Here is an 18,955-nt window from a genome sequence, read left to right on the forward strand (position 1 = left end):
TCACACTCCCCAATCACTGGCAGGGGGAGGCATCACAATGGGTGCCAATGTAAATTATTGTTAAAAAGGTAAAGGTAAAGGTACCCCTGCCCGTACGGGCCAGTCTTGCCAGACTCTGGGGTTGTGCGCCCATCTCACTCAAGAGGCCAGGGGCCAGCGCTGTCCGGAGACACTTCCGGGTCACGTGGCCAGCGTGACATCACTGCTCTGGCGAGCCAGAGCTGCACACGGAAACGCCGTTTACCTTCCCGCTAGAAAGCGGTCCCTATTTATCTACTTGCACCCAAGGGTGCTTTCGAACTGCTAGGTTGGCAGGCGCTGGGACCGAACGACGGGAGCGCACCCCGCCGCGGGGATTCGAACCGCCGACCTTTCGATCAGCAAGCCCTAGGCGCTGAGGCTTTTACCCACAGCGCCACCCGCGTCCCCAAAATTATTGTTAACACCACTGCTAATCAGCAAAATCAGGTGTTTTAGAAAATGGAATCTGCCTGTTTGGTCAGAATTCGAGGGAAGAAAGTTCTATTTGCAGCAAATCAAGCTTATAAAAACTGACCATGAATAATATATGCACTCTGGGAACCATTATCTGCCGGCTTGGAAAAACAAGCTTGCAGGGCAATTTAGGGTTTATGATGCATCTTACCAGAATCTGCTATGCTGTTAACTTTGGAATGGGTCACTTTAGCCAGGGCCCTGAAGCCTAATTTTATGGCGAGACACTCACGGCATTGTGGCATGCATGCAACAGCATGCACCTTTAAAGACTTGAAATGAAATAGAAACAGGGAGGGGGGAGGGGGGTATCCCAAGCCAAATAAAGTGTCCCAACCAACAACTGACTATTGCATCTTTCCAACAGCGCAGCAATTCAGATAGGTTTTACTTCATTCACGCTGAAAGCAACCCTATAAGTGAGACACGGCATCACTCTTTCCATTTCACAGATGGGGGAAATGAGGCTTTGCAGTGAATCTATGGCCAAGCTAAGGCTTGGCTGAGATTAACTCACACTACAATGTCGGCCATAGGAAATGCCTGCACATATTAGCTGCCAGCCCCTGGATAGGCAGCTAGGATCACACACCATGATGCAGAGCTTTCAGTTTTTAGACCAGCACTGCAAATGCCTGAGAAACACCATATGTGGTGGTGTACCATGACTGAAGCCCTCTCCACAAACACAGGCATTAGGCAAGAAATAGGAGCCACTGCATATGGAATATTTGAAAAAGAAACCTCACCTTCTTTTCCGCTCTGTCTTTGCGATTGCTTGCTTGCAAATTTGCATAAGGCGATCAATTAAGGATGCTTCTAATACAGAAGGGATTGGAGGGAATTTAATGTCCTTAATAGGTTTCTACCTCAAAGAGCATTACAAGTGAGAATGCAACAAATGTTCAAACCGGATTGGCAGGCTGCATTTGCGGGAAACTTTTGATGCGGGATTAAGTAAGGCTGAATGTAATCGCATACTGCTTTCTGTGCTTGTCAACTCATTTCTGCTTTACTCACAGGTTGTGATTAGTTTTATTTTCTCTTCCTCATTGCTATTTTGGCAGTGAATGTTGGGAACTTTTGCAAGCCTGCAAAACAGTCATAAGCTATGCTTTTTTTCGGGGAGGACGCAGGGGTATGCATACCCCTAAACATTATTTTTAGGGGGGAAAGCACTGGTCATAACCATCTATCCCAGCTAAGTGAAATAACTAGTCCCCAACTGTCTTATTTGTTCGTGTTGGAAATGGTTCAGGGAAATTGAAGATGCGCACATATAAGACAACATTTTTCAATTCCAGGTTAAACTCACATTTGAAATAGGGATAGAAAGTGTTGTCGCTTGTGCACGTGAGCAAACCATCAACCAGCTGTAGGAAAAATCTTCAAGATAATGATATAGCTCACTAGGTGGGGATTCAGAAGTTCAAAATTGCTACTGCTTCTCTGCCACAGCTCCCCCATTTAATAAAAAGCAGGTCACTTAAACCGTTACATATTTTTATTCAGTCAAATTTTATTACACAGCCCCTGTCAGACTGGATAACTCAATTGTTCATCAGTACCTTCAACATTAGTGATGTATGGAAGTGAGAGCTGGACCATAAAGAAGGCTGATCTCTGAAGAATTGATGCTTTTGAATTATGGTGCTGGAGGAGACTCTTGAGAGTCCCGTGGACTGCAAGAAGATCAAACCTATCCATTCTGAAGGAAATCAGCCCTGAGTGCTCACTGGAAGGACAGATCCTGAAGCTGAGGCTCCAATACTTTGGCCACCTCATGAGAAGAGAAGACTCCCTGGAAAAGACCCTGATGTTGGGAAAGATGGAGGGCACAAGGAGAAGGGGACGACAGAGGACGAGATGCTTGGACAGTGTTCTCGAAGCTACCAGCATGAGTTTGACCAAACTGCGGGAGGCAGTGGAAGACAGGAGTGCCTGGCGCTCTCTGGTCCATGGGGTCATGAAGAGTCGGACACGACTAAACGACAACAACCTTCAACATGTTATCCATTCACTTAACCAGAAACTTCCTTGCAATAACCTGAAGTCAACCTGGGGCTCTGTTCACACATCATTTTGATACGTCATCAGGGATACATAAAATGATAAACAAGGCAAGACCACTTTCCTAGGTGTCATCTTTACCAACTGCAATGGTAGACTACCAGTCTGCCTGCCCTTCTTAGATTAATGTACTGCTTTTTCCAAGTTGGGGGGGATTTCAAGCACCCCTAAAAACCACTGAATTTTTGACACAGGTAAAGCATCCTCTCCCCCCCCCACCCCATGCTATGCTACTTATTCAGGGGTACTTTAAATCACCAATATTCAACACTCTTCCCTGTTTCAGAGAGTAGCATCTCTATTTACGGGCTTAAGCACTAAATGAGTTGGGTAGTAGGTTGAATGTTCACACCCCCCACAAAAAACCCACCCTATATAACAGAGGCTATCCCATTTCTGTCAATTAGACATCACTTAGATGTCACTCTGTGGCAGGAGAAAAACACAGGTAGACGCAAACGTTTCTCTAAGCTAAAAATGTGGGTTGCAGAATTGTGATGCTCCTGTTTGTGCAGCGGGAATCTCATCTGTACTCACAACTGGGCTAGTTGATGAACTGGAAAAGAATAGATTTTCCCAATACAGTGGTGTCTCGCTAGACGAAAAGAATTCGTTCCGCGATTCTCTTCGTTTAGCGGTTTTTTCGTCTTGCGAAGCAAGCCCATTGACAGCTTAGCGGATTAGCGCTACAGCTGTCAAGCGGCTTCCAGCGATCAGCTGTTAAGCGGCTTATCAGCAGAACAGCTGATAAGCGGCTTAGCGGCTTAAGAAAAGGGCGAAAAAAGCGAAAAAAAACCGCGGGGGATGCAAGATTTTTTTCGTCTTGCGAAGCAGCCCCATAGGGGAATTCATTTTGGGAAGTGCCTCCAAAACGGAAAACCCTTTCGTCTAGCGGGTTTTTCGTCTTGCGAGGCGTTCGTCTTGCGGGGCACCACTGTAATAAATTGTGGTGGTGTGGGAGGAGAGAGATCGTTTTATAAAGTTTCAGCTGCATTAATTTGGCTCGCAGGTTTCTTTTCCCTGATCCTCAATCCTGATTTTTTTTAATAAAAAAACAAAACTATTCTGAATGTTGGGGGGGAAATATGAAAGGAGGTGGTATCAAAAAGGCAGGTCAGAGGATGATTTAGGCTACTGTGCAGTTTTGATAAGAGTCACATTCCATATATCTAAGTTTCTCAGATGAGGTACTAAGCTATTGTTCACATCAAGCCAGGGGAAAAGGGTTTTTTTGGGTGGGGGGTTAACCCTGCCAGTACAGACAACACAGAAATCCGAACAGCTACTTGTGCCTCGTTATTTTTCTCTGTGGAACTTGCACACACACAAAAAAAAAAAACTGGAAAGGAGAAGACGTCCAACTGGTCAGAAACAATAAAGCAGGGCCAGTAGTACATTGTGGTCCTAATGAGTCACCTTCTCCACACTAAAACAGAGTCGCCGTCATCAACAACAACAAAAGAAGTCAAGCCATTTGGAACCATCTATTTAAAGAAAATGTGAATAAGAGAATGAGGAGAGAGCTTCATGAACAACAGTTGGGAGAAGGACAAATTCGTTGAGTTAAAGCCAGTTTACCCATAGGACTAATAAGGAATTTGTCCCTAATGGTAACCCTAAAGGCTGTGCCAAACTGACAGCTTGCCAGGCATTCCCAGAAGCTGCTAGCCTGTCCTTGACCATGCCGCTGACCGCCAGGCCGCATTCAGCCTCAGTCAGCCATTTTGACAGCTCTAGGGAAGCAGTAAGCTGAGCTGCAGTTGCTAGGCAACCACAGGCCCCCTTCTCAACCAAAACCTGAATCCTAATAACAGGGGAGGCTTCATTCTGGGATCAAGGGGCATTGGAAGGGGGGAGGGGACTTATTTGAACCCAGTTATAGTTATTCATTATATTCGTTTTTGTAAATCATGATAAAATAAAATAAAATCTGGCTGTTTCGTTCTAGTTCATTTGAAATCCGCCTTGAGACTTTTTCTTGTAAGACTGAAAAGGCAGTAAATAAATGAAAACACGGAGCAAGGTCTTATTCAAAATGCACACAAACAAAAAAAAGGTATCGCTGAGCTCCCTCTAATATTTATCACAATACACATCACAGAGCTTGTTTTGGATCAACCGCTGGGGATCAGTTTCACAACACCAAAATATGACTTAGTGGTTCAGGAAAGGGGGTTGGCCACACAGAAGCAGCAGCAGGAGCAAAACCATGAACACTGAACTATGTGATTTTTGTAACCCATGCTTAAAACCACTTAGCTGGTGCCACCTTTTCCTGAATCACTGATAGGTTTTACAAATTTATGTGCCTGGAAGAGAGACCATTTGACTAAAATTGAGGTGGAGTCAAAGGATAGGGCTTGTCTTTTTCATTAACAGCCCCACTACCTTCCTCCCGGCACTATGTGTGTTTACTGAACCGGTCGAGTTGTATTTTAAAGCACCTAAGACCTGTAAAACCAAACAAAAAGGACTCAATTTCAAATTAAAGTCTACAGCTGGCTCCCAGTCTTTTGGCTTCTAAAGTACGTTTGCCTAAACACAGTCTCAAGGTGAGAGGGGGCCAAACTAACTTGTTTCTTCACCGGTCCCCCTCATCCCTTCAGATCTGTACTTCTTAAAAGGCTGAGGAGCTCAGAAAGAAAAAAAGAGTCGCAAGTCTCACATACATATCACATGAACTGATATGCGAACACATTCACGTATATACAAATGTGAACACTTACATGTGCGCAAGTCCCATTGATTTTAGCCAAATGAATGCACACACAAATCAGATTCAGACTTCCACCCCAAGCAAGCGGCAATAGATTTCTAACAAAAAAAAGCAAGCCTTTTTACTGGAAACAAATTGAACTCGCTAACTCGGTCCGTCTTATGAGAGAACAAAAGCCTTGTGGCCAAGCAAGCAAGGGCAACTCTGGAGTCAGGTATTCAATTTCAAACTTCTTCCCTGACCTTGGGGCCTAACGCTGTCTCCACCGTTCAATTTCTTTTCATGGTTTAATTTATTAACACATGCAAAGGGTTATTAGGACACAGATGGGTGCAGAAAGAAAGCAGGAGAAAAAGCATTGAAAATACGTTTTTTTCAAAGCAGTCTCCATGGGTTGCAAGCTTATAACGAGAACTTTTTTTAAAAAAATGTGATTTAAAAAATGCCCCCCTTATCATCAGAATAATGTATGTTTGAGCTGTGAAAAAGAAACTTCAATACACAAAAGCCACTGGAACTCAAAACAAAAACAAAAAACCCACCTCAAACATGCACCTGTGTTAGTTAGTCAGAACAAGGTTTGAAAACGGCTCTTTACAATACCTAAAAATAGCTTGGTGTTTCTCCTTTTTGGTAAAGCTCCACCAGATGCCCCTGTTACTTTCTGGAAAGAAAGAGAGAGAGAGAAAGGAGATGGAGAGAAAATGAAGAAGAAAAGTTAAAAGTCTAACTCATGTCACTACAAGAAAAATAAAATACTCAGAAAAATAAAATAGGAAACTGGAATCAAATCAGTCTAGGGCAAAATCTGCATGGCAGTGAATCCTTTCCCACTTTGCAATGTTGTTGTAAAGGGAAATGTAAAGTGTTAATCATCATCAATCATAGCTGACAGTGCAGCCAAGGGTATTTATTTTCTATCAGGCTTTAACAGATAGTTAAGAAGAGGGGATTTCGGCAGCTGCAATTCCTCTTATCCTTGCCTGTCAAGGAACACCTGCTAACACTCTTTCTCCTATGCACCTGTTTAAAGGGTACCTGAGCTCTTTTCTCCTTTGCCTTCAAGTACCCTAGTCGACAATTAGCACCTTGAGTTGCTGATCAAAGCTCTGCCTCCAAGATTCATCCTGAGGAAACCACACAGCACATTAACCTGGGTTAACAGCAATTCCCTTTCACCATGAAATCATGGTAATTGTACTTCTAGGGCACCCTTTCTCAACCTGTGGGTCCCCAGATGTTGTTGAACTACAACTCCCATCACCCCTAGCTAGCAAGGCCAGAGCTCAGGGCTGATGGGAGTTGTAGTCCAACAACATCTGGGGACCCACAGGTTGAAAACCGCTGTTCTAGGGGAACTAAGGGTCTGCATGCCATACAATAGGCACGTCCTATTCAATAAATAATAATAATAATAATAATAATAATAATAATACCCTGCCCACCGGACTGAGTTGCCCCAGCCACTCTGAGCGGCTTCCAACATATATAAAAATACAATGAAACATTAAACATTAAGAAACCTCCCTATACAAGGCTGTCTTCAAATGTCTTCTTAAAAGGTTGCATAGTTACTTATCTCATTGACATGGAGGTCACATAACGCCATACCCTCCGACATTTCTCCAATTAAAACAGGGGTATCCTAAGGAAAAGCGGGTCATTCCAGGGTCAAATCAGAAACCAGGAGGGCTTCTGCAAATCCAGGACTGTCCCTGGAAAATAGGGAGGGTCTGAGTCCGTAACACAGAACACTCTCACTGAACTGAAGGCAATGGGATGATTTGGGGGAAGCCAAGACAGACACACTCGTAGGAAACAGATATATATTTGTAGTATTGGTATGGCCGACGTCACATCCCTAGATGCATAAGACTTGGGTGCCAAACCCCCGATCTATTGGGTTGAGTATTGCATCTCATTCTCTGTTACCCAAAAAGCAAGCATTTTCATTTAAATCCTTCCAAAAGCTCAAAAGGATTGGAGTCTAAACCAATTTTTCAATTGACATTATGGCAACTGGCAGGTTGTCGAAAGAGGGCCATCCCAAAAATAAATAGAAAGCAAATTAAAAAACCCTTGACCCCAAAACCCAAAGTCTATCATGCTTAGCAATGAAGATGTTCCCAATTCTTATAACAACCAAATCATATGTGCTGCTTCTCCAACCACTCCATTGCTACATCTGTCAGCTATCACACTAATCATTGTTAAAAAGGGAGGGGGGGACGAAAGAGAGGAGGGAAAATTCTGCCGAAGAGTGAAAACATATCCAGAAAAATGGAGGCTCTGTATTGAAGTTCTGTTGCTATCCTGAGACAGCTGCTTGAAGCAGTGAATTTTTGCGCACACCTTCAGTGTGTAATTCCCAGATCATTAGGTTTTTGTGTGTGTTTTTAATGGAACACTATTCCTAGAGATAGGGACGCGGGTGACGCTGTGGGTTAAACCACAGAGCCTAGGACTTGCCAATCAGAAGGTCGGTGGTTCGAATCCCCGTGACGGGGTGAGCTCCTGTTGCTCGGTCCCTGCTCCTGACAACCTAGCAGTTTAAAAGCACATCAAAGTGCAAGTAGATAAATGGGTACCGCTCTGGCGGGAAGGTAAACGGCGTTTCCGTGCGCTGCTCTGGTTCGCCAGAAGCAGCTTAGTCATGCTGGCCACATGACCCGGAAGCTGTACGCCGGCTCCCTCGGCCAATAAAGCGAGATGAGAGTTGGTCACGACTGGACCTAATGGTCAGGGGTCCCTTTACCCTTTTTAAAGGGGTGGGGACCCCATCTGTCGCTGACTCTCCTTCAACTTTCTGTTTTCCTCTTGAACATGTAAAACAAATGAGAGCTGCTGGACACGTCACAAGCAAACAGAAATTCATGTGTTTGGTTAACTGCATGTGGACTTAAGATGAACACAGTTTGGTGCCTCTCCATTTCATGTGATTAAACTGAGGCTTTTTGGGTGCAAAGCGGCTGCTCTAATACTGTTTCCAAGCCACAGACAGCCCTTCTCACTTCAAGTCCACACAGTTTCACCCTGAACATGTGAGCAGGGACTCCTGCGCCAACCATGTTTTTCCCCCTCCCGTAGTTGAAGTGAGGATAGGATGCATGTAAACAAACAAGTTGGAAACTTGCTCAAAAGTCTCTATCAGTCTCCACTCCCAGGCAATTGTTTTCTGCCCCTTCGCTTAAAGGCGATTCCTCTTCGAAGATTGAAGATTAAAGTGTGAGACAGTTCTCAAAGACTGATGCAGGTTCAGTAGGTGTTATCACCAAAGGACAACCAAACACATAAGCAGGTGTTCTTTATACAAAAGGCGATACGCTGGGTCCGGAGAACAAGGCAAAGAGCGCAGGGCAAAAGGCCGCAGAGATCAATATCTGAAAGGCCAGGCGTATATGCAACATCTCAATTTAAAAAAACTCATCGTAAGGAAAACTGAAATCCCAGCAACAGTTTAGCGAGGCAGAGAGATGGATAGCCTCATTCGCCTAAGAAAGAATTGTAGAGTTGGAATGGGACCACAAGGGTCATCTAGTCCAACCCCCTTTCGATGCATAAATCTCCAGTGTGGAACTCGAACCCACAACCCTGAGATTAAGAGTCTCTTGCTCTACCAACTGAGCCATCCCGCAGAGCAAAGTTGACAGCCGATTCAGGTATTTTTAAAGTCAATTCAAGCGGGTGATGGTCTAATCACAAAACAGTCTGCAAATTTAAAAAATACACCTGTTATTCCACACACGTATCTTCATTTCAAGGCTTGTTTGGGCAGACTGCAACCAAGAGTAAGCATATTTGAAGGGGGGGTCAGAGACACAACTTGGATACCTCCAATAAATCCACATATTATCGTATTTATTGTGAGGGGTTAGTGGGGAGGTTCAGAGGTGGAACCTCCCTGGTACAGAGTGCAAACAGCTGTGTTTACGTGGTCAACTGGGCAGCAGAAGAATACATGGGCAATCAGAACAAGGTAACCAACTTTGACCTATCATTGCTGGGACAGCGGCTATGTTAGCCTCCATTGCCAGGGAGGGCTGAAGAGGTTACATGTCTTGTTGACATGTAAACAGTCTTTGAAGCCAAACCTACTGGTACATGTCTTCAGTGCATACCTTCAACCTGCTGGAAAGATTTCCCTGGGAGATCAGTGCCAAACACTAAAGCAGCACCGTAAATATTTATCCACGAGACCGGTTGTTGCCCAACCCTCATTATGTGCACCAGTGTTACTGCGATTTCCCTCCCAAACTACTTCCCCGCCTCCCCATGCATACCAGAACAAGCCTTTTAAAGATTAGGATCGGCAGCACCCACAGCACTGCTCCATGTTAAAAATAAAAATACAGTACTATAGCTGTTTCCCTCAGAGTGCACTGTTTCTGGAAGAAGCAGGGCAGCAAACTGTTTCTCCAGAGGAGACCAAGCACAGTGCTATGGCAGCTGCATTTAGATATACAGTCATACCTCGGGTTGAAGTACCTTCAGGTTAAGTATTTTCAGGTTGCGCTCCGCGGCGACCCAGAAGTAACGCGCTCCGTTACTTCCGGGTTTCACCACTCGCGCATGCGCAGATGCTCAAAATGATGTCACGCGCATGCAGGGAAGCAGCGAATCGTGACCCGCGCACACACAGATGCGCAGACACAGGTTACACTCTGCTCAAGATGCAAACGGGGCTCCGGAATGGATCCCGTTCACATCCAGAGGTACCACTGTATTCTCTTCCTCCTGCTGTTAAAGTGATACAGTGGTACCTCGAGTTACATACGCTTCAGGTTACATACGCTTCAGGTTACACACCCCGCTAAGTGAGAAATAGTGCTTCAGGTAAAGAACTTTGCTTCAGGATCAGAACAGAAATCGGGCTCTGGTGGCACGGCGGCAGCAGGAGGCCCCATTAGCTAAAGTGGTGCTTCAGGTTAAGAACAGTTTCAGGTAAAGTACGGACCTCCGGAACGAATTAAGTACTTAACCCGAGGTACCACTGTACTTGGTCTTTTCAACTAAAAGTCCCCAGTCCATTTTTTAAAAAAAAGAACATGGAAGTGGACTCAAAACAGTGTTGCTGTAACAACAGAAGCAATTTTTATGATTGGTAGGCAGCAGTTGTAAGGGGTAAGGATGTGCAGGGGCAATTACAACCAGGCCACGAGGAGCAGATGAGAGGACAAGTAGAACACGTCATGGCAACCCGAAAAGGTTCTCAACGGCGCTTTGCAAGGGCGATTTGCCCCATCAGCTGAACTACTAATGATAAATATGCCACAGTGAGCTTAGCATAGCCTTCCCCATAACCACCCCACGTAGTCCTTTACATTATCAGGGGCATTCAACCTCACAACTTAAAGCGGGGATGGGGAACATGTAGCCCTCCATATGTTATTGGAATACGACTCCCGGTTTAGGTTTGATGAGGCCCTAAGCTACTGAAAGTAATGGGGCCCTTTATATATCCAGCTGTCCTTTGTCAACAACAAATTGTCACTGGTTTTTGTGTTGAATACTTGCTACAGTGGTACCTCGGGTTACAGACGCTTCAGGGTACATGTTTTTGGGTTACACACCGCACCGAACCCAGAAGTACCGGAACGGGTTACTTCTGGGTTTCGGCGCTCGCACATGCGCAGAGACAATAAATTGTGCTTTGCGCATGCGCGGAAGCGCCAAATCGCAACCAGCGCGTGTGCAGACGCGGCGCTGCGGGTTGCAAATGTGCCTCCCGCATGGATCATGTTTGCAACCCAAGGTTCCACTGTATATGGTAATTTATGGACCTAATAGGTATCTAAAACCATTTGCACATAACAAAATACGTATGTTATCAAAGTAATTGTTGAACTTGTCTTATATTTTGGAAATGTACATCAAGTTTTTTGTCCTTTAAATTTTTTGGGGGGCCCCAAGAGAGTGGGGCCCTAAGCAATAGCTTGTTTAGTTTATATGTAAAACAGGCACTGCCACTGAGAGGGTGGAGACTACAGCCCTTGTGTTCTGCTTGTGGGACTTAGTGCAAGGATCTGGTTGGGAAAAACAGAATGTAGTAACAGAAAGATAGACTTCTTTTCTGACCCAGGAGGGTTCTCAACAACCAACGCCCATTGGGCCATTATGTAAAAGCCGCCAAAAGCTTTCCAGCAAACCAATTGCATACGCACATTGCTTACACAAGGTACTGTCTACTGCTGGGAGTTCCCAAATATGCCTGCCTGAACTACAAAGCACAAGCCCTAATACCAATCTTCAATTATTATTTTCAGGCTAGCTGTTTTAATTCTCAAATAGAAGGAAATAGCTTTTGACGGAGCCTTCAGATGTGTTGGCCCCAACAGCACCTACCTCTTTCATGTGCCGCTTCAAATGCATGTACACACACTGACCCGTCTTCCGATAGTGCCTTTCCACATGTTCTCTTCCGAATCCCAGGAAGGTGTTCATGCACACATAGAGGCCTCCTTCGGAATCCTGAAGAGGAGGAGAGAGAGAGAGAGCAGTTACATCATGAAAGAAACCTGATTGGATCCTTCGGCATGAAGGTAAAAGCCCCTACTGGATTAGACCAAAGGCCTGCCTAGCCCAAAGAAGTGTTTTCACAGTGGCCCACCAGAGGCCTATAGGAAACATGCACGTACGACCAGAGCATAACAGCACTCTCCCCTTCTGTACCAGCTCCACCTGGCATGCACGCTAAGACCCTACCTGCCCGCGGACTGTCTTGCCAGAGTGTTGCGTGCTCTAGTTATCTCCCGCTTGGACTACTGCAACGCACTCTACGTGGGGCTACCTTTGAAGGTGACCCAGAAACTGCAATTAATCCAGAATGCGGCAGCTAGACTGGTGACTGGGAGTGGCCGCCGGGACCACATAACACCAGTCCTGAGAGATCTGCATTGGCTCCCAGTACGTTTCTGAGCACAATTCAAAGTGTTGGTGCTGACCTTTAAAGCCCTAAACGGCCTCGGTCCTATATACCTGAAGGAACGTCTCCACCCCCATCGTTCAGCCCGGACACTGAGATCCAGCGCCGAGGGCCTTCTGGCGGTTCTCTCATTGCGAGAAGTGAGGTTACAGGGAACCAGGCAGAGAGCCTTCTCAGTAGTGGCGCCCACCCTGTGGAACGCCCTCCCTTCAGATGTGAAGGAAATAAGCAGCTATCCTATCTTTAAAAGACATCTGAAGGCAGCTCTGTTCAGGGAAGTTTTTAATATTTAATGCTGTACTGTTTTTAACACTTGATTGGGAGCTGCCCAGAGTGGCTGGGGAAACTCAGCCAGATGGGCGGAGTATAAATAATAAATAATATTATTATTATTATTATTATTATTATTATTATTATTATTATTATTCTGCAGTTTCCAGCAAGCGGCTTCAGAGGAAGAACAGAGTTGTCATGGCTCGTGGTCATTGGTAGCCTCATCCTCCATGAATTTGCCCTGTGCTCTTTTAAAGTCATCTAAGTTGATGGCCATCATTACTGTACATGTAACTTGTTAAGATAGGAGTTGTACATTTATCCACTCCATGTTTACAGTATCTCCAGGCTTTGTCTTGCACATGGCACCTTAGTATGTTTGTTGTTTGAATGGTTATACGTCTATCTCTATTCTAGCTATTATTCTAGTAAATTTGGTTTTATACTTATAAGCCAGTTTGTGGTGGCGTTGTTTTGTTGTGTTATATGTTTGCCCCCACAAGCAACCTAGCTGCCGTGTTCCACACCACCTGCAGAAACAGCTCTTAAAAGATGGGTTTCTTGACAGCAAGACCTTCCTGTCATATTATTAGTGGGGTGGAAAGGGAAAAAAATGCCCCAAGAAACAGGTATTCGAGGAGGGTGAGTCAGAGAAACAGCAATTAGTTTGGAATAGTTACTCTTACGCGTAAAGCCTCTGGAGATGCAAGATTATGTAGGACAGTGGATTTGCTGCAAGTAAAATGTTGGGCTGTGCTCTCCCATTTTTGCTCAACTTTTATTTTTGAAAATAAACTCAAATATTGTGGAAAATTTATAGCTATATGGGGATCTCACCTTCCAAGGGAAACCAAAGCCATGTAGGAACCAGGTCTACTTACCATTCAGGGAAATGGGATGGGTATAACAATATGAAGGCCAGGCTAGTAAAAGGTTTTATATGGGGTTTTTTTATATGGGGTTTTTGTCAGCCTGTTTGACACATTCATGCACATTAAGTGCCTCTATGGCATTACATAATAGTCTATTTTCTTCCATCAAAAACCAATGGGTTCCATGGATGGGTCCAATCCTACTATCAAAGGCTTGCTGGGGTAGCCAAGTCATGCAAGAATCTTAGTGAATCCTGAATGAAAGCAACACACTGCTCATTCAAGCCAGCCAAAACCCAACAGGAGCCAACATTTTAAGGTTCATCAATTTGATGCCTATGTAATCATTGGTACAGCTCTAAGATGGAACATCTAATCTTTGAGGAAACACCATGGCCAGAGAAATCAGTCAGAAACTACAGTGCAATTGCTGCTATTAAAATATGGTTGCAAAATTAAAGAAGATCAGGCAACTGAAGCAACTGGAATTTGCTCTGACAGGGATATAAAAAAAGACACTTCCTTGAATTTGCAAAAAAACGTATGAGCAAAATCTGTAGATAGTACAGAGAGCCAAACTGCATCAAGTCCAAGTTCTATAGATTTGTCAGGCAAATGACCCTTTCCAGGATTCCGAAAAAGAAGTTTGAGGACAGAAGAGTCAAAGTCCATAACATGGACTGCATGTGCAACATTGAAAAAGGAAAGACATGTGAGTGAGGTCCATGTGAAATTAACATAGGAATCCACATTATACCAAGTCAAACCATATTCTCTATACAGTCCCACCTTGGATCCTGAATGCCTTGCGAGTTGAACATTTCTGTTTCTGGACACCACAAACCTGGAAGTGAGTGTTCCAGCTTGCGAACGTTTTTTGGAACTCAAATGTCCGATATGGCTTCTGCAGCTTCCAGTTGGCTGCAGGAGCTTCCTGCAGGCAATTGGAAGCCGTGCTTTGGTTTCTGAACGTTTTGGAAGTCGAATGGACTTCTGGAACAGATTCCGTTCAACTTTCAAAGTACCACTGTACTGATTCCCAGCCCTAACCTGGAGATGCTTCCAGTACGTTTCCGAGCACAATTCAAACTGCTGACCTCCAAAGCCCTAAACGGCCTTGGCCCAGTATACCTGAAGGAGTGTCTCCAACCCCCTTCTGGTGGTTCCCTCATTGTGAGAAGTGAAGCTACAGGGAACCAGGCAGAGGGCCTTCTTGGTGGTGGTGCCCGCCCTATCCCACCCCCATCAGATGTCAAGGCGATAACTATACCTTTAGAAGACATCTGAAGGCAGCCCTGTTTAGGGAAGTTTTTAATGTTTGATGTTTTTATTGTGTTTTTACTATTCTGCTGAGAGCCGCCCAAAGTGGCTGGGGAAACCCAACCAGATGGGTGGGGTATAAATAATAAAATTGTTGTTGTTGTTGTTGTTACTATTATTATGATGCTGGGGGTTGAAACTGGGACCTTTTGCACGCAAAGCAGATGCTCTACCGCTGAGTTAAAGCCCATTCCCCTAGTCCTAAGCAATCTGTTCCTCAGAAACATCCAAGAGCTCAAAATGGCATCATCTAAAAGTATCAGCCCTCAAGAAGGCTGGTGGAAAGTCCGGCCACACTTGGAACACCGTGTGGAGCTCTGGCTGCCATACATCACCTGGTCTTCTCATCACAAGATTGCAATCACAAAGAATTTCAACCCTGCAGATATTGATCCCCACAAATAATTATTATAAATAGGATTAATACACTATAGCATACCTAAAATATGGGCTTACCAGCAGTGTTAGAAATTACCCAGGTGCCAGGTGCATTTTGCGACCAGCGAGGGTTCAAGTGCGACCATGTGGCGATCTCTGGATGCCTGGTTAATGACTGACATCTCCATCTAGCTGGCCCCTCCAGCTTTCTGAAGGTCACCTTGAAATCAGGCAAGGTTCTATCTCAAAGGATGTCCCCAAGCGCATAACTTTACTACTGGCTATTCACTTGCTGGTGTTAAAAAATGTAAGCTGCTTCCTGTCCACCTAATGGGACTAGCGTGTCGTTGGAGCAAAACCTACACAGAACACCAGCGCACAGTGCCAGCCTCTGCCCCAAGGGATCTGACAGTCACTGTATAGTGTATGTCATGCACAGCAAATATTAAAATCACAGCGCCCCTGCCTCTCCATCCACACCTGCCATCCATCGTAAGGGCATACATTTTCCTTATGTATAAATATAGCCCCAATCCATAGCCTGGCAAAATGGACTGGACTATGACACATTTTTGTCCCATTTAAGCAAATGGAAACGGGTCAGAGGAAGTTGCCTTAGCAAAGTGGTAGCCTGAGCATTTTGCAAGGCAGGAACTTCCTCCAGCTGGTCTACCTTAAGCATGCAAATCTTGACATTGTTTTGGAATTTTCTTTGGCCTTTCCTAATCAGTGTGAGTCTCTGCTCAGAGAGCTGCTGGGCGACACTTGAGATCTGAAGTGTGTGGGTTATAAAAAGAACCTGCTTTCCACTGAGAGATGATAAGCACCAGGCAGCTGAGTCACTTTTGAATCCCATATAGATTCTCGATCAAAATGTCACAAAACAAAATAGAAAAAAGAGGCCGATCAAACACCTAAAAAAGTCGGATGAGTCTCGTACAGGCACCTCATTTTTTTATCCCAAAAAACAAACAAACCCACTGTGTGCAAACCATTAAATTATAATGTACAAAATCTGGAGATTGACAACATGCGCAAGTGGGCACAGACAGTCCAAAATGAACTCAGAGAGATACCAGCGAAGTGACAATTTTGAACCAGTGAAGTAGGGAAATAATGTGGCTATTTGGGGGAACATTCAAAATTCACATGGAATTATGGGTATCCACATGTGTTCATTCAGGTGTGTGAGAGTGTGTATAATTTCCTTGCCCAATCAGAGCCTAAGTCAGCATGAGGTGCCCTCGGGCAGATGCTGAGAAGCCAGCAAACCAGCAAATATGTTTAGTGAGGCTGCCTTGGGGCCAACACTCGGCCAGGGGCATTATAGGAAGTTAAAATGCTCAGATCACCACCAGCAGCATGCCTGCTGGAGCCCACAAGCACAGATAGAGCATGGGGGGGGGGCGGATTGGCTAAGAAGCCTGTCCAGTTCCCAACTTTGCTGCACTCTAGTGTGACTGATCATCAGGATCCTGGGGTTATATATATTGAACCAGGCTCAATTCTTAATAGCTGGTGTCACAAATTGCAGGGAATGGGCCTAAATCCACACTAGTGATGTCCCTGAATGAACCCTTTCCCCTATGCCCATTAAGTGAATTGTGAAAATGTGCTTCTAATGAGGAGGAAGTAACACACCAAGCTGCAAAGGAAGAATGGACAAAACCTGCCTTCTATCCCCAGTGCTTGGGAGGCCACAGTTCCTCCATTTTCATTTCACTGTCCCCTTCCCTCCAATATTCACAAACCACCAACCAGGGCCATCTTACCCATAGGCTCTCAGGGGCGCCAGGGCCCAAGAGTTGAGTCCGGGCAAGAGCCCAACCGTCGGTCAGAGCGCCATGGTAGGCTCTTCTGCTGCGGGCGACTCTGTGCCGCAAGTTTGGGGGCAACCAAGCCAGTGAGGCGCTGAGGCGGGCAGCCGACTCCGCCCTCCTGTGCGTCTGGGACTGGGCAACCTGGGGGGGGATGGACCAGGTAGATCTTTGCACCCCGGTGCCGCATATGCTTAAGACAGCCCTGCCACCAACGCAGTTTAGGAATAGTAGAGCAGGAATAAGCATGCATTGCAAGGTAGGAAAGTAACTGTCTATTTTTAAACCGTCTGTATTAGAGCGTATTCAGATGTATCAGAGACAACAAAAACTACAACAATCGTAGCTGACATGGAGAGGCATTAAAAATGAGCTGCTTTTCTCCTCCTGTAGTCTGAAGTGGTGCAGTCCTGGAGGACTGGACCATGAATTTTTTCCATATGAAAAGTGCTTGTAAGCTGTGCTTGAGGCAATACCCATTTTACCTTAAGAGACTTTGCATATACACCGTTCAGTGCTTGTCGGAGCCACTGAAATCTTGTGACAGGTGTTGCCCAACTTAGATGCCAACAGAACACTTTCAGATTATGCTGGGCCTACTGTTGTCTGCTGCTGCAATGCAGACAGGCCATGGGACATAGCAAGCTCAAGACCTGTAAGGATGTGCTGAATAAGGACAATCAAACGCCCACAGAAAGGGCTGGGCAAATATCTGTGGACAGGTAAATTAGAACCCTGAGCTTTTGATCACTCAGTGCGGACACTTTAACCAGAATTCTGTACAGTGGTACCTCGGGTTAAGTACTTAATTCGTTCCGGAAGTCTGTACCTAACCTGAAACTGTTCTTAACCTGAAGCACCACTTTAGCTAATGGAACCTCCCGCTGCCGCCGCACCACCGCCGCACAATTTCTGTTCTCAACCTGAAGCAAAGTTCTTAACCTGAAGCACTATTTCTGGGTTAGCGGAGTGTGTAACCTGAAGCGTATGTAACCTGAAGCATATGTAACCCAAGGTACCACTGTACATGCAATCCAGAACAATAACAAAGGGTAAAAAAGGTATTTCACCCAACTCCAAAGTATTTATGTAGCTTCTAATACATAATCTGTTGCCGAATTTCTAGGCATTTTAATTTTCATTTAAAAGCAGCTAACAATACGTCGTTCCAAACTGGGCTGAAGCACGGGGTGCAGCTGGTTCAAGACTTTCCCAGAGCTATATCACCTCTGCAAACTGCTGTTTGCCACACTAAGACAGGCACGCGCACACACACACACACACACACACACACACACTCATAAGCAAATTAGGAACCACGGGAGTGATTAAACATAATCACAGATTAATTAAAAGGAACATAAGCACTGCGTGCCTATCTGTGTGTTTATTAATTAGAATTATATTGGGCCTGTGAATTGTGCCACTCTCCATAAAAGTGTGCAAGTAAGCACTGTACAGAAGGCTCTGCCAAGTTACAGAAGGCCGGCCAGAAGGCTAGCAAGAGACCCCAGAGGATGAAAAAGTATCTGTGTCTAATCAATTATTTCAAAATCCCTGAGGGAGGAAGAACACGAGGTTCATACGAAACCAGCAAGCAACGTGCCCTCTGTTCAGCTGTGACAGACTAGCTGTAAATCAGGATCGCAAAGTAAAATAAGAACGCCAAACTTGGAGACCCAAGAACTTTGGAAAACTTTTTCCTGGAGAAGTAAACCTACTCAATATCCACTTTCGTGGTCTTTAGTTTCAGCTGCACTGGAAAAGTAAGTCTGGTTCAAGCTAATTTTAAAAGGAGAATTTAAACCTGCAGCCCTCACTATCCCAAGCCGCTTGTACTTTGCAATGCGCTGAAACCGGGGGGGGGGGGGCTTCAGGAAATCCCAGTTGGCAGTTGCACAGTTGCTGCATCCCCCCCACCCCGCTCCCAAAATACAAACACTTCTATGTTGCTAAATCCAGCAGCTCCTAAATGTAGACATACAAACACTGCACTCCAGGCAGCATGAAAGCAGCTTTATCACTGGGAAACGGGGGTGAATTTCTATCTTCCAAGGAGAAGGGCTACCTGGAACTCTTTCAAACATTGCAA

General features: G+C 45.1%; 1 protein-coding gene across 2 annotated transcripts in view; it reads right to left on the reverse strand.

Annotated features, from left to right (window-relative positions):
- Positions 1–18,955, reverse strand: part of USP13 (ubiquitin specific peptidase 13) — a 70,242-nt gene that overhangs the window by 48,648 nt on the left and 2,639 nt on the right. For both annotated transcript variants that reach the window (XM_081910906.1, XM_081910905.1), the window contains exons 2-3: positions 11,624–11,749; positions 5,885–5,945 (exon numbers count right to left, since the gene is read on the reverse strand). In XM_081910906.1, the coding sequence (XP_081767032.1) occupies positions 5,885–5,945; positions 11,624–11,749 (187 nt within the window). The remainder of the gene's footprint in view (positions 1–5,884; positions 5,946–11,623; positions 11,750–18,955) is intronic.

The sequence above is a fragment of the Podarcis melisellensis genome (genome assembly GCF_964234715.1).
Source record: "Podarcis melisellensis genome assembly, chromosome: 5".
Lineage (NCBI taxonomy): Eukaryota > Metazoa > Chordata > Lepidosauria > Squamata > Lacertidae > Podarcis > Podarcis melisellensis.